This window comes from Notothenia coriiceps, unplaced genomic scaffold (assembly GCF_000735185.1).
Source record: "Notothenia coriiceps isolate Sejong01 unplaced genomic scaffold, NC01 NC01_scaffold00001411, whole genome shotgun sequence".
Lineage (NCBI taxonomy): Eukaryota > Metazoa > Chordata > Actinopteri > Perciformes > Nototheniidae > Notothenia > Notothenia coriiceps.
Genome location: NW_011334112.1, coordinates 98743 through 113332, shown reverse-complemented (window position 1 = coordinate 113332; position 14590 = coordinate 98743). Strand labels below are relative to the sequence as shown.

General features: G+C 45.9%; 2 protein-coding genes across 2 annotated transcripts in view; one reads left to right on the top strand and one right to left on the bottom strand.

The window, feature by feature from the left end:
- The first annotated feature begins 1807 nt into the window (after window positions 1–1807).
- The window catches only part of LOC104960656 (methylmalonate-semialdehyde dehydrogenase [acylating], mitochondrial-like), a 21943-nt gene continuing 9160 nt past the window's right edge, over window positions 1808–14590 (top strand). Inside the window, exons 1-4 of the mRNA XM_010788755.1 lie at window positions 1808–1813; window positions 7248–7249; window positions 10654–10661; window positions 11443–11444. Coding sequence (XP_010787057.1) covers window positions 1808–1813; window positions 7248–7249; window positions 10654–10661; window positions 11443–11444 — 18 coding nt within the window. The remainder of the gene's footprint in view (window positions 1814–7247; window positions 7250–10653; window positions 10662–11442; window positions 11445–14590) is intronic.
- lrfn5b (leucine rich repeat and fibronectin type III domain containing 5b) lies at window positions 3797–9902 on the bottom strand. The gene is made up of 5 exons (XM_010788742.1): window positions 8990–9902; window positions 8071–8245; window positions 6857–7190; window positions 5615–5915; window positions 3797–5492 (listed from the first exon to the last, which is right to left on the bottom strand). The coding sequence occupies exons 1-5, from the start codon at window positions 9878–9880 to the stop codon at window positions 4809–4811; spliced, it is 2385 nt and encodes a 794-aa protein (XP_010787044.1). The 5' UTR covers window positions 9881–9902; the 3' UTR covers window positions 3797–4808.

Here is a 14590-nt window from a genome sequence, read left to right as displayed (position 1 = left end):
AAGTCAATACTGACAAGTGCCAAGTCAAAACAGTCATGTCCCAATTGAAGACAGCCGAGGCCCAAGTTCTTAATTCAGAGCTAAGTGTCCTTAACAAGTCGTAATGCCTCTTGTGTAATTTCGGCCTGAAGTTTTGCATACTGCAATATTTTTTGTATTCGCCACCGCCTAGTTCTTGTACGTTATCAATTTATGGTATAATGTTTTCCAACTGGCGCTCAGTAACAGCATTCATTCATTGTTCATTGTTTATTTCTGCAACCTGATAGGATGCTGATAGTTATGACAAAGTGCATCTGAGGAATTAAGGGTGGGCTTCCTGGTGAGGAATAACTTGACCCTTTGTTAATTCAGAAAATGATGGGAAATGTATTTATTGGTCGCAGACTTTTAGATAATGCTTTAATCTTTGGTCTTGAAATACAAAATTGGGTTCAAGTCCAATTGAAGTCATGTGTCATTGGGGTTAAAATCCAAATGGTGTTCCAAATCTTTTTTAGATTTTAGATTTGTTCAAATGTGTGACTTGAGTCGAAGTGATGTGCCTCCCCTCCTCCCTTCTTGTAACACGTAATAGTTACTTGGTACTTGGAACTCCTGTAATGATGTGTGAGCAAAATAATGTGGCAGACGACCTCCCAACAGCTTCCTGTCCTCCATTACGAAGCCTGAAGCCATAACAAGATTAGCATAAGCACTTTTAGAAAAGTCACTGTGAATTGGAGCCTAAAAGAGGCTTAAACTGTCTCCCCTTCACCAGCAGCTGATAGATATTGCGCGCTGACTGGCACATCTGCTTTGCTGCTGTAATGTTAGTACTCTTAGTGATCTCTAGCCCTGGCAAATCAATGCAAGTTCCATCATAGGGGGACGCTCAGTGTAGAGACAGAGAGCAAATCACTTGTATAAACGATAGCAGCTATCAGGCAAATGGGCTGAAAATGGTTCCTAATGGTGCCTGGTATGTCTGGTGTAAACTGCAGCCAGGCTCTTTGTCGTCCATCACCCTGGAGCATATGTAACTGAAGGAGGGGAGGCAGCACGAGAGAAGAGGAAGAGGAGGAAGCATCTGTTTGTTCGGCATGGGAACCCCTCAGGGGGGCTACACGATAATCCGGGTTCACGTCAAACCAAATCTGGTGTCTGTGCTGCAGCATGACGCTGAGTCACTTAGTGAGTCTGCATGTCAAACAGCGGAAATCACTCAGTCAGCACCCCCGGTGTGTGACCTTCACTCAGCCGACAGCTCCATGTACTGATGGGAGTTTAAAAAGGCCCACTTATTCTGTCTCTCGTCTTTTGTAAAAAACCCATCGGTAATTGAAGCAGAGTTGGCTGAAAAGCTGCAGACCATAACAAAATGAATGACTCCAAACCCTCCTAGAGACCCCTGGATTCTGCGAATGAATAGTAAACAATGGTCAGGAGGGCGGGAACGTTTTCAGTGTGAGCAATCATAACGGGACACTGTGGCGGCATTAGTCATCGACTTCAATCATGAGTTTCACTAGACAGTAGCAGTTGTTGCTGAGTAAACAAGCACGTCTTTAGTTTAGGTTTGACCATTTCAATTATCTCCCCCCTTGCCCAGACTGCTGTTTTCCCGGAAACAGTAATCACATTCACTATTAATGAGCCGTGATGTTCATCCTGCACCCATTTACTGCTCTCAATAATGCATAGTCTTTGGAATTGCCTGTGCATATTTGACACCATGCCCCCTCCCCCCCTGAGAGGGATATCAGTGGTGTATTGGTCTATGTGGCCCCAGGCTCTCTCTACATGTTCTCCCAGGGAACAATGTCTCATGTGTGTCTCTGACTAAGACAGCCTGGTGCGTGGAGATAATATAACACCGCGCTGAGGCCTGGAGAGCATCAAGGTGCTAACACACTTGTTGAAGGACCTCTGTCTTCTTCATTTAAGCCTCTCTATTACCCCTCACTTAACCGTGATTTTAATAGGCTCTTCAGTTTGTTAATATAGGCCCAATGATCTCTTTAAATAAGACAATGACCACAAATTGGACACATCAGTGTTTCAATGCGATTTCGCCCGCATCATGATTGTCATTAAAGCAGGAAATAGTGCCATGTCGGTTTAAGTGCTCCGTAAAGAGTCTCGTCCTGTCAGAAGCGAGGGAAAGTCACACAAAGGATTTGAAAAGCTCATTAACAGTGACAGCATAAAATGAATTTAATCAGCAGAACATTGAGGCTACTATTGAGAGACGGCAGATGGGGGTGGGGGGGGTGGTTAATCAAAATTCCACACTCGGACCCCTGGTGGCATTTGAGCAGCATATCAATTCCAGCCGGAGTGATGATGGAGGATTGTATGTGCGTGTATGAGGAAGGCAGGTCAGACTCGGAAAGATTGGCAGGTTCAGCTCTCAAGTGGGCCAGTGCAGGGGGCGGGGGGGGGCGAGGGTTGCTCAGGATCTTGAGTGAGTCAGCGTGATGCAATACAGAAGACTTGGAGTAGCTAAGAGAGGGGGGGGTCAGATTGTGGTGCAATGTGAGGAGGAAGAGGAGACAAAGGCCAGGAGACAGGGGTATGGAGAAGCGGGTCAAGCGTGTGCGGTATGTTGACGGTGGGGGGGGGGGCGTGTGGTTCAGATGTGGCCACAGGGCTCACCCCCCTCCTCCTGATGAGGTCTGTCACCGCAAACTCCACCCGCTGCTGCCCCTTCTTCCTCCCCTCTCACCCCCTCTGTGAAGGTGCACTGAATACGGAAAGTCTGGCTTACAAAGGATGCTCTTTCCTCCTTCCCTTGCTCTGTCTCGCTCTACATTCTCTCTCACCTCCCTCCCTTCTCTCATTCTCCGTCTCTGAGCTGCCTTCCCTTATTCTCTGCACCTCTCTATTCCTTCATCTTCACCCCTGCCTCTCTGCCTCCCACCCTCCTCCTCCTTCGCCGTATTTGTTTCACAAAACCTTCCATCTACTCCTCTCTGCTTCGCCTCCTCTCCTCCCCTCGCTCTCTGTCTCTCTCCCTCAGAAATGCATCTATTATTAACACACACCTCTGGCTTTTGCCAAAGACTGAACTAAGGTTTAGGGCAAGCTCCTCTGCATTTTAATCACCCACAATGAGCAAGAAAATCCTGAATAAAAGCAATCGCACCTGCTTCTTTTGGTGAAGGCAATGAATGTGTTCCTGGATACAGTATGCAGATCATTCCCTGCACCATGCTGTATCCTCATCCCAATGCTGCTTCCCTCGAGGCTTCATGCTGAGAGAGGCACACCAGTGCATGTATAGAAAAATCAATCAGGCAGCATCCGAACACAGAAATACACGAGGAATCAGAGCTTGTATTCCAGCAAATAATGTCAGTCCTGCTGTCAGGGAGACGTTACTGTAACTGTAGAATTAGTCGTGCACGGGTTCCCACTGCGGAGGTGGTGTTTAACCTCCCTGCAGCAGGTTTCTGCAGCGGCTGCCATGCGAGTGCTCAGCGAGGCGCTGTCAGGAGAGCAGGGAGAAGCGCAGGCGAGAGGCATCCCCGGTGACTAGCATGGCCTCTTTTCATCTTCTGCTTTCCCCCTCTCTTTGAACAAACACAAGGGTTGAGGGCAGGGATCTGTCAGAGGTCCACAACTCGCAGAGAGAGGAATTACACTGCTGCAAGATGACTGAAATCCCAAAGTCATTACCGCTTTGGCTGGCAGGGCTTACTGAACTAAGGGATGCATGCTTTGTGTTTGAGGGGGCTGCTCTCTAATTATGATGTGAAAACAGTTGGGAAAATCCACAAAGCTGAAAATGAGATAAGTCTGAGTTTGTCCCTTTTATCACTGTTTTATTTATACTGGTAAACATCAAACAGAAACAACAGCAAAATCAAGAGCTGACGTCCTCCCATACTTGTGATTATCATTTCTCTTACATCGACAAGTTAATTTACAATGGTTGTCATCTGCGTGACACGATAACGCCAGTAAGTAAAAAATATGGAAATATGGAAATATTCCTCTGGATCTCATCCTCGCGTAATATCAGATCACTATCCGTACCTGTCATGCTGTTGGTGTTGGTGCAATTGTCGCTCAAATCAGGCATGACAGGAATCCTATCAGAGTGGAGTCTTTATGTAATTATGTGATCAAAATGTATCGATTCAAACCGGAGGGCAGTATTAGGCTGAGTCGACTAGTGCCACAAAAATACTGCATTGTGCTGTGTTTGGGGGTGTCAGGGATGGAAAGATGGAGCGCTGTCTGTCTACTACATTCTGTTCCAACACCTCTGGGATGTAAAGCACATTCATAATCTCTCCATCCACCACCAAGGTAATTAAGACAAGTCACCGTCTTTCTGTAGAGCTGGAGACAAGAATCATGTTCAAAGTCTACAGAGATTGTATCGCTTTAAGTAACAGGGAATGACACTGAGTATAATAACCCCCTGCATGTTTCTCTCTTGGTTATAATACAGTATGTCCAGATTACTGCATCCAATACCACATGAACACCTATGGTTGTACTGAAATATATAGCATCTCACACAACTAAACATTTTTTGTACATGAAGTTGTTTTATACATCGTTGTGCCATCCGTCAAAGTCTCGTCAAACGCCGTTACAAAGATGACTGATAGGGTATAAGGTCGAAAACATATTTTTGAAATGTTTCCCAATAACCCTGTGTGCCTGCTTTGCCCTCATATATATGAGAGAAGCTTACAGGTCCGTCAATAGAGAGCACAAAAGCTCAAAATCAGGCATTAAATCCCTTGTCTGTTCCACAACGGGCCACAAATCCGATCCAAGAAAACGAGGGACCGCAGGTGATAAACTCCAAATCATAAAGTGCTCTCCAGAAGCCACTCAGACTTGGAGAACTTGTCCCTGGCCCGGTGAATGTTTGTGGAGCCGTCCAGCTGCGGCAGCTCCACGCTCATCGACAGGCTTCTCTTGGAGCGCAGGCTGGCCCCGGGTCTGGGGTAAGCCACATAACAGTGCTCCATATATGAGTCAGCGTTCAGGGAGTGCCTGCGGTTCACCCTCACTCCCCCTGCGGGTACAGTCATGTAATGTCGAGGCGCTGGCTGGGGCCGCGGACCCCTGGGTGCTGCGGTCCATTTGTTGGGCTGGCCAGGAAAAGCCAGTGCGACGGCGGTGTTCATTTTAACCTCTGACGAGTTATTCCGGTTCATGTTATCAAGCTCCACATCAGCCCGGCGAGCCTCTGAGGGTTTGGGTGGAGCGGTGGAGCGTTTGGGCCGGGGAGCGCCCGGGGAGGCCGGGTGCCAGCTGTGAGTGGCAGCAGAGTTGGAGACAGTGCAGTCTGGGATGGTGGGTTTGGTGGAGGCTTCAACGGCGGGCTGTTTCTGCTTGGCTGGCTCCGGAGGCGGCAGGGAAATCCGGAGGCACTCCTTGTCGTTCTTCTCGGGACGCAGGACCTGCTTGGAGAGGGACTTAGGAACCCCACAGCCCTGCAGCTGTCCATCACTGCTCAGTGAGCGAATATCCCCCATCTCTAGAGCCTGACACGACCCGAGACAAGTAACAGAAGAGAGGACAAGTTAAAGCAATTCTATTAGACACTCCTGATTCAATATCATCAGAAACAATGAACACAAAAAGAACAAAACACAGCCAAACCGACCTTATCTGTATCTCCTTGGTTACACACCCTGTAGCGCACAATGAGGAAGATGATAAAGGCGAGCACTGAGGCCACAATTATCCCTCCAATGATAACCACAATGGTGCCGCCAAGAAACTGGGACTGCATGAAGTGGCATCTCAGGTACTGCGGCTCTGTGGTGAAGTGGATACACCCGATCACCCTGGTGGCCGTCAGCGAGGTGACCTGGTCATCGTAAATGGCCAGCACACACAGGTCGTAGTGCGTTCCCGCCGCCAGGTTGTTAACCGTGATGCTCTTACTGGTCGGGGGTATCATTCTGTAAAAAGGAAAAACAAAAGCTTTCTGAGTGATGACATAGATTAGGGAGAGTTACATGAAAAGAGACAAAATCAGATTATCCAGTTTATTGTGTCGAAGGGATAAAATGACGTGACAATCATTTATCTCCCAGGGGTTATTTAAGATCCGTCTAGGCATAATCTTTTGTGGCATTTGATTTTCTCCAGCGTCTTTACTGATAAAAGGTTGCTTTCTGTCACCGGGGAAGCAGGTTTTGCTCTCAACATCAAGATTACGGAGCCAACTCCCTAATGTGTCCTGATTTCAGTAGCCACTGCCAAAAACCATATGTGTACTCGAGCAAAGTTTCTGTGGAAAAAAGGGGCTTGTGCGACGATCCTGTAAAATCAGTGATAAGCACTGAATATGGAGTTAAAGAGGCCAGAGAAGAAAGAGTGCTGTGTACGACAGTTTCTCAGATGGGCATGTGCGAAAGCCTCTGATGCTTTTCGTGAAACACTGGCTGACTACTCTTTCATCCTTCTATCAGTCCGCAGCTTAGTGCTGACGTTCTGTTTTGATTTAGTTGATTAAGCATTATCAAGGTTTCGCACAAAGTAAATGATACACTCTTGTGAGGGGGGATTATGAGTGAAAGAATAAGGAGTAAAACACAGCGCATTAGTCTGTCTTCCTGATGGGATTAATAGACACCATCAAATAATAATGCCAAAAGCCAGGTCAAGTTCCTAATGACTAAACATCCAGATGGATTTAAGCAATCAAAGCAGACTTTAAAGGTAAAACAGGGGTCAAGGACTTCTTAATATTATGAATCCATCTTAAATGCATTGGTATACATCCAGATAAAGATTTAAGGTTTGTTTACTGGATTAAATTGTGTTATTTGGCCCATATTTCAACGTGCTAACTAGCTCTAACCTTGTTTAACCCATCAGGCCAGTAATAATTGTTTACCTGTAAACCAGTGAATCATCATAGGTGCCATTATACTGGATCTGGAACATGCGTATTCCAGGAATACTCCTCTGGAAGTTAAACTTGACCATGGCCGAGGTGGACGTGGCCTCAGCGATCACTACTTTCTTCTCCTGGCTCGTCTTTGCGTTCCCCAGAGGCAAACCTCCATCCTCTACCCCCGTTTTTGTCACTGTGGCGATATCTGATGACCCGGGGTCGGGCTCCTGCTCTGCGACTGTGTTGTTGGTGATATGAGGGAGTTTGGCAATGACAAGATCCACCGTCTGCTGGGCTTCACCTGCCGGGTTGGAGGCCACGCAGGTGAAGGAACCTAGAACAAAAACGAAATTGATTAATGTCCATCCTTTAGTAATTGGAATATACAAAGTAGTGCCCTGAAAAATTATATATATTTGTACCTTAGCATAAAGAAATTTAGGAATTCAGACTCGTTTGCCTTCCTGCCAAGAGTTTGATGATAAGATTGATACAAATGTTCTATCTGTGGATATAATGCTGAAGCCAGAGACCGGCACCTGTCCCATATTTGTCCATACGATTTTAAATCTGGAGCCAGCAGCAATTTAGCTTAGCTTAGCAAATAGACTTTAAGATAAGCAGAAAAGCAAGCATTTCTAATTTCAGCAGGAACCTACCAGCTTCACTAAAGCTCACTAATCAACATGTTATAGCCCTCTTACTTAATCTATACAAAACCCCTATTGTAAAAGCAGCAAATGGTGGAATCAATAAAGGTTTCTAACACTGTGAGTATGCTTACGGTTAGCTTTTTCCTTCTGTCAATCAAAGTTTAGTGGCTGCTATACTTTAGCTTCATTTATAATATCATAATTTAATGAGACAGTACCAATTTTCTTATCTAACTCCCAGCAAGAAACCAAAAAAAAGTTGCCATTTTTAAACATTTGATGATTTACTCTATTATATTAGAGTATATATACTCTATTACTCTACTATAAAACAAAAAGGTCTAAGAAAGTACATGTTGGCAAAAGGATAGCTAAATGACTTTTAGCCAACAAGGTGAAAAAGTCATTTTTGTATTCCGTTGTGGCTTTAATCGAAGGCTCTGAACTTTATCGCCTGATGTCGACAAATACTTCAGCCCTATAGCCTTCTGCGAACATGAGCAAACAACTAATTCTGTTCAGTCAACAACACAGGCACAGCCCTCTGGGGTGCAAACAGACCGGAGTCCTTGACGGTGCTGATGAGGATGTCCAACGTGCCGTCTGAGTGGACTGCGGCCCTGGAGGAATTGGACATCAGGCGTCCATCAGGGGCGATCCAGTGGATAATGGGGTCGGGATCCCCCCTGGCCTTACAGCGCATTGTCACACTCTGACCCTCCAACGCTCGCAGCTCCTGAGGCAGAGGCAGGAAAGGCGGTTAGTGGGAGGACTATGTTTAAAACAGAGACACAGTGGAAAACACTTTGTACAAACAGTTACCATATGTGCTGTAGCTTTGGCTTATATATTATTTTAAATGCTATTATTGATGATGTTGTGTGTAATAGCTTTATTCCCTATAAATATAATCACCGATTGATCATTGTCACGATATTGAATTATCATGCTAATGAAGGCAAGATAATCAATGTGACGGTACATTGCAGTGTATGTGATGGAGTCCAAGTAAACACAATTTCCTCTGCAATTATGCAAAATAAGTCTACTGAATGAGAGGAGCTGTAGTTATTTGGCAAGGATTTGATCAGATAATTATTTTGGATGCATGAATCAAGGACTAAATCACTGTAAGCTTTCCCTGTGTAATAAGAGCTCAGTGCAGATCCTCATACACCTGCAAAGAGCTTTATTAAAATGGTTACTGAAAGATTATCTAAGAATTCTATCACAGGCCAAGGTTTGATCACATGTTTTAAGTAAGTCCAATATATTTGACAGTATTCAGTTAGCTGAGCTACCCAGATGAGACCCACAGGTCTTGTGAGACTCGTCTGGTTCGCAAAGCTAATATTTGGTGTGACAGTCAAAGAAAGTGCCACCTGGGATTAACTGAGGCAGAGTCTAACGTCTGGCTCAGAGACTCTAACATTAGTGAGTGTTGTGTCATACAGTGCACAGCTCCAGTTGGAGGTCATACCTGAGAGTGCCTGGTGATGAGAGGAGGCTCACACAGGAACTCTTCCTCTGAGACAGTCCAGAAATAGCGCCCGGCGAGGTGTTGCGGTGAGGCACAGGTCTCCAGATCATCCTCCCTCCGCAACCTCCGCAACCAGAGAAGCTCACAGTTACACCTCAGCGGGTTCCCTCCAAAGCTCAACGCAAACGACGTGGGCCCCATTATCCCAGAGGTGGCCAGGACCCCGGCTCTTTGGAAAATAGGGTCAGGGGGAAGCTTCTGGAGCTTGTTGGAAGTCACGTCCAGCCTCTTGAGCTTCTGCAGCCCCGAGAAGGTGCCCTCTGGGATGTAACCGAGCATGTTATGGTCCAAATTGAGCGTATGGAGATTGGACATCCTCTGAATGGCCACCCACGGCGCACTTTCCAAGTTGTTGTAGGATAAGTCCAGCTCTTCCAGCGCTGTCAGATCATTGAAGGCCCCGATGTGTATGTTTGAGAGCTGGTTGTTGTTGAGGTTGAGGTGGTGCAGCTTGGACATGCCGCTGAAGGTGTCGTTGATGATGCGGGACAGACGGTTGCTATCCAGGTGAAGGGCTCGCAGGTTCTCCAGGTCCTTGAAAGCGAGGGGTGCGATGGAGCCGATAGTGTTTCGAGACAAGGTCAGGTCCACAAGCCTTGTCATGTTGGCAAAATCTTTCCGTTTGACGCTGGTTACAAAGTTATCCCCGAGACGCATCTCCACCGTGTGCTTGTCGATGTTCGGGGGCACAAACAGAAGACCCTTTTTGTCGCACAAAGTTGCCAAGTTGGGGTTGAGCACCTGGCAGACACAGCGTTTGGGGCAGACCTGGATTTTGTGGGCCTTCACGGCCACACCGAGGACTATCAGGTAAACCAGGAGGGACTCCATTTGGCTTTTCAGTCAGGTTAATACACCTAAAAAATATCCAAGCAAAAAGAGAGAAAGAGAAGTGCCTATTACTCTTTTAGCTGTTTAAAAATGCAAAGCAGGAATTGTTAGCTGTATTATATTCATCACAATGTAATTTCTGTAGCTGGGTAATCACACATGCAATAAGAGCTCCCCCTTCAAAACAGGAACTTGGGGATTCTGCTGTGTAAAGTTAAAGCTTTTTTTACGCTAGATTTGAGGCACACTCATTGCTCACAGCTAGGATTTCAGACTTGTTCTCCAAATTCTCAGCGGTAAACTAAGAGAGTCGATGCCTGAACAAACAATAAACGCTGTGCAATTAGACATGAAACTAATTAGTCACCTGCAGACTTGAGAGCGAAACATCCCCAGAAATCTTGTATGATTTTTTTGTGACAGCTCTCTATGCAAGCCCCTACTCGCTTATACTTTTTTGATGTGATAATGGCAGTCCTTTTATGTCGGTGTATAGAAGGATGAAAGTCTAGACTGGCAGTCCAGAGCCTCGTCCGAATTAGACGGAAATCTCCCAGGATCGTATCACCAATAGGAAGGGATGATTGGGCCCAGTGCCTCAGCGAGTATGTGCTATGCCTTGCTATCGATTTTCTCTCTTGCTCTCTCTGCTGCTACTCTTACTTATGACACAGCCGAGATGGGGGATAAGAAGGGATCCATTTGATGATTCCTGAGACCTTGTCAGGGATATAGCATGTCATAAAACTAAGACAGTGGAAATCAGTTCACAGCTCCTCAGGTGCACCCTGACCGTGTACTAGAACGACAGTGACATTATCCGTGATTATTTTAAGAACTGACATTTAGTGTCATTTTGGTAGAACATGTAATATTCAGCTCTCTGGGTGTCCTGTTCCAGCGCATAGAAAGAAACACAAATCCTATCTAACACAGGGAACAAGAGATGCAATCCCACAACTGTAGTAAAAATCCAAAGCCTAACCTTTAAATACAGAAGAGAATGGCTGATTTATGATTATAGCTTTCTGTGGTCTGCTGGTAATGTCTCCATTGTCGACGCAGGGTCTCGGAGAGAGTGCATCAAATTCTGGCCTCAGCAAAGAGCTTGCCAACAGAGCACCTTCATGCTTCAAAAGCCTCTGTTGCACCGGAGCTGTGACACACAACTGGCAGCGTATTAACCTTGAAAGTCAGAGTGTGCGGGAAAATATCATAGAGCAGAGAAAACATCACACGGGATGGGATTGACACGCTGGCCATGTGGGGCAATGTTTTTAACGTAAACCATGATGGCATCCGCCTAAAACAGTTTTGACAGCTGGGTAAAGTGTATCACAGCTTTTGACAAGGAGGCAGGAAAGAGGTCGAGTTAAAATGGCCCATAATAGCAAAGGGAGGGAAGATATCCTTGAAGGGAGAGCGCTGGACGTGACATTTTCATAAAAAGTGCTGATCGAGCAGCAATGAATCAATGTCTGTCTCGGCCCATTTTTTTACAGGGGACAGCTTTACCAAGTAACACAAGAGCCCCTTTTTGAGGATTGTAGTCTGGGGTGCAGTGGTGCCGAGATCTGATCTGCCGAGAAATGGACTCTGGAGTCAATAATAAATGTTGTCGAGACCCTTTAAGAATTCTTAAAGGTGGCAGACGACTTCCGTGCCAAGCTGTGATGCAAAGTGTAGTGGCCCATAGGTGGAAACTTCAATATTGACTCTGTGTGTGTGCATCCGAGGAGAGAGTATAGAAGATGAGATGTACATAAGTTATTTCATGTGTGTGTGTGCCAACCACCTTCTGCTCTGACTGTGAATGGCACGGCCTCTGGATGTGCAATGAGGTGGAGCGGACCTGCTACTTCCAGACTCGAATAGCGTTGAAGACGTGATATTGATTCACTCTGTGGAGATGGGTGCTTTTTTCCTTCCCGCTGCTGAAAACTCAGCCAAATGTGAAGAGAATGGTTGCAACGGTAATCCCTACAAAACTCCTTCTGTGAGGACAAAAGGGACAGCACCCTCGCGGCTGAGAAGGGGCAGGCAAATGTCTGTCGCCGTCCCCCTGATTTGCATTTCATTATGGTTGTTCCACAGGGATTTGCACAACAGGTTGCACTCATCAGGTACATGAACAAATAAGAAGATAATAAATCAATGTGTTCATCAATCACACACTCTTTTAATGTCACGCCCCCTGCCAGAAAATCATTATCCTCCAGGTTGGGCTGTTTAATATAGTGAGGTGACATGGGAGGGCCACAAATAAACAAGAAAACAGATAATCTACTGATGCATTAACCATAGTCTCCCTCATAGTCAATCAAATGTCCGTTTACTACCTCTGAGCAGGTATTTTCTCCCTCAGAGGACAGAACAGACTGACGGCTCACACCCACACTCGCACACCGGTGGGTGGATTTGTGCCTTATAGAGGTAGCTCACTACACAATAACCCCCAGCAATGGAGACAGACATTCATGCTTAGCAGCAACAGCAGCAGCAGCAGCAGTAGCAGTGTACTGTAGGAGAGGATATCTATGGTCTCCCTGGGGCAGCATTCTCCAAGAAAAGCCTTATGCAGCACACTGCATGCCAATCGTTTGGTGAGGTAATGGGGGATATGTTTTCAGATGGTCTAACTTATGCTGTATAGCTCATGTGAGAAAGACTCTGCAATCCACGTCTTGGCAGGGAATCAGGGGAAGCAGGCCTGCGAGGGGAAGTTAATGAGATGGAGTCTGCCTGCTATGCCTCCACGCAGGCCGAAAGCGTGGCACATGGCAACGACTCGGCGAGGCTCACCTGGGTTACTCTCTGAAAAGCTGCCGGACGTCTGTTGGTGCCAGACATAAGCTCAGTTGTGTCAAGGAGGCAAACTGATGCTGCAACATGATGGTAAAACGGTATCGACAAAGCAGTGAAATGGGTCCTCAGCCTGCTTGCTTTATGAGCCCAAATGGAGCTGCTGCTGCTGCTGCTGCTGCTAAAGGGGATCATATTCGGACTGAGCCGCTAGAAATTCAGTTTTGTCGGGTAAACGCTCATGTCCAAACATCCTGACCAAACACTGATGCCGTTATGGAGCGTCTAGCTAACACATGTGTGTTTGTGAATGAGTGTATGTGCCCGTGACACCCTTTCCCTACACCGCCTGCCAATGTTAGAATGCGATAGCTCTTGGGTGACAGCCTTGATGCCATGGCAACACAGAAAATGTCAGTTTTGGGTGCGATGTAATCAGTGGCACATTTTCAGATCACCTTATATTATACAGAAAAAAAGTCCTTGGTAATTGGGGTGCTGTTTGAAGGCTGGAGCAGACTCATTGTACACTCTATGACCGTGTGGTGTCGGATCTCAAGCAGGTTGTGCACTCAGCTAATTTTGCATCGGAGACAATGTTTTCCCAGGGTTGTGCGTAATAAAACTAAATGACTTTATATAGCTCTCTGATGTGAAATTATGTTTCAGGCAGACCTGTGTGTGTGTGTGTGTGTGTGTGTGTGTGTGTGTGTGTGTGTGTGTGTGTGTGTGTGTGTGTGTGTGTGTGCCAGGGGTACAGCATACTAAGCAGACCCCACTGCATCAATAGAAGTGCTGTTCATCAGCATTTACAACTCCCCCTTGCCATTCCAAGTGTTTTCCTTCACACAGGAAATTCTGTGATTCCTTGGGTATCCCATGACAGGAGCGTCAGTAGACAAACAACAGCAGAAAACATATTTTAGATGTTGTGTTCTGTCAAAGCAGGAGACTGAACGGGCCAAATTGAAATGCTGATCACTGTTTCTGGATCTAAATTCTTTCACCGTCGTGACGTGCCCTGATGTGAGGGGCTTATGACCTGGGATTTTCTTCCGGAAAGAGCGATGCCGAACACCACCTCAGAATATCAATATGGCCTCCCCATGTGAATGTTGGAGTATGGCTGGAAGTTGGAACGCATGTAGACTGTCAAATCTACCATCTCACCTGCAGTTTAAGGTACAGAAGTGTACGATAAAAGCTACATCTCTTAGGAGAAAAAACATGATCATGGGCTCTTTTCATGTAAGAGCCTTAATATCGTAAGATAAGGAAAGCAGAAATGTAATACATAATCAAAATCCATTGAATCATTTTCACTCTTTCAAAGACACTCTGGATCTTGTGTTCTACCTCACACAGCAACACAATGGCTAAATAATGCATAATCTTCCCTCTTCTTATTGTGTTGTGCAATGAAAGGAACTCATACACATCATGTAGGTTAAATGAAATTATGTGAATGTCAACTAACCTCAAGTCAGTTTAAAATCCTAATAAAGGCACATCTTTAGCAAAGACAAACGGTTTTCTTGAGTAGAGTACAAATTGGGGTCAGCGAATGTAGAGCCGGTCTGCAGAACAGCCTCTGTGCTGCTGAGGAACCACATATCACTTATCTGATATCAGTGATAGGTACACAGTACTTGATCTATATCACTCACTCAGTGCATTAAATTATCAGTAAGAGCAAATAGAAGCAGCAACATTAGGCGTGGGCCTGGTTTTTACTGGTGTAGCAGTTACAATGGTGCCTGAGGCACTCATGAATAATGAGATATGTGATAACTAACACTCGACACAAGACAAGACCATCAGGTTTACCTCAACCCTTTTATGAAAATCACCATGATCACATTTCCACCTGTCTTCATCAGTCACCTGGCAACACGTCCCCCCCCCCCC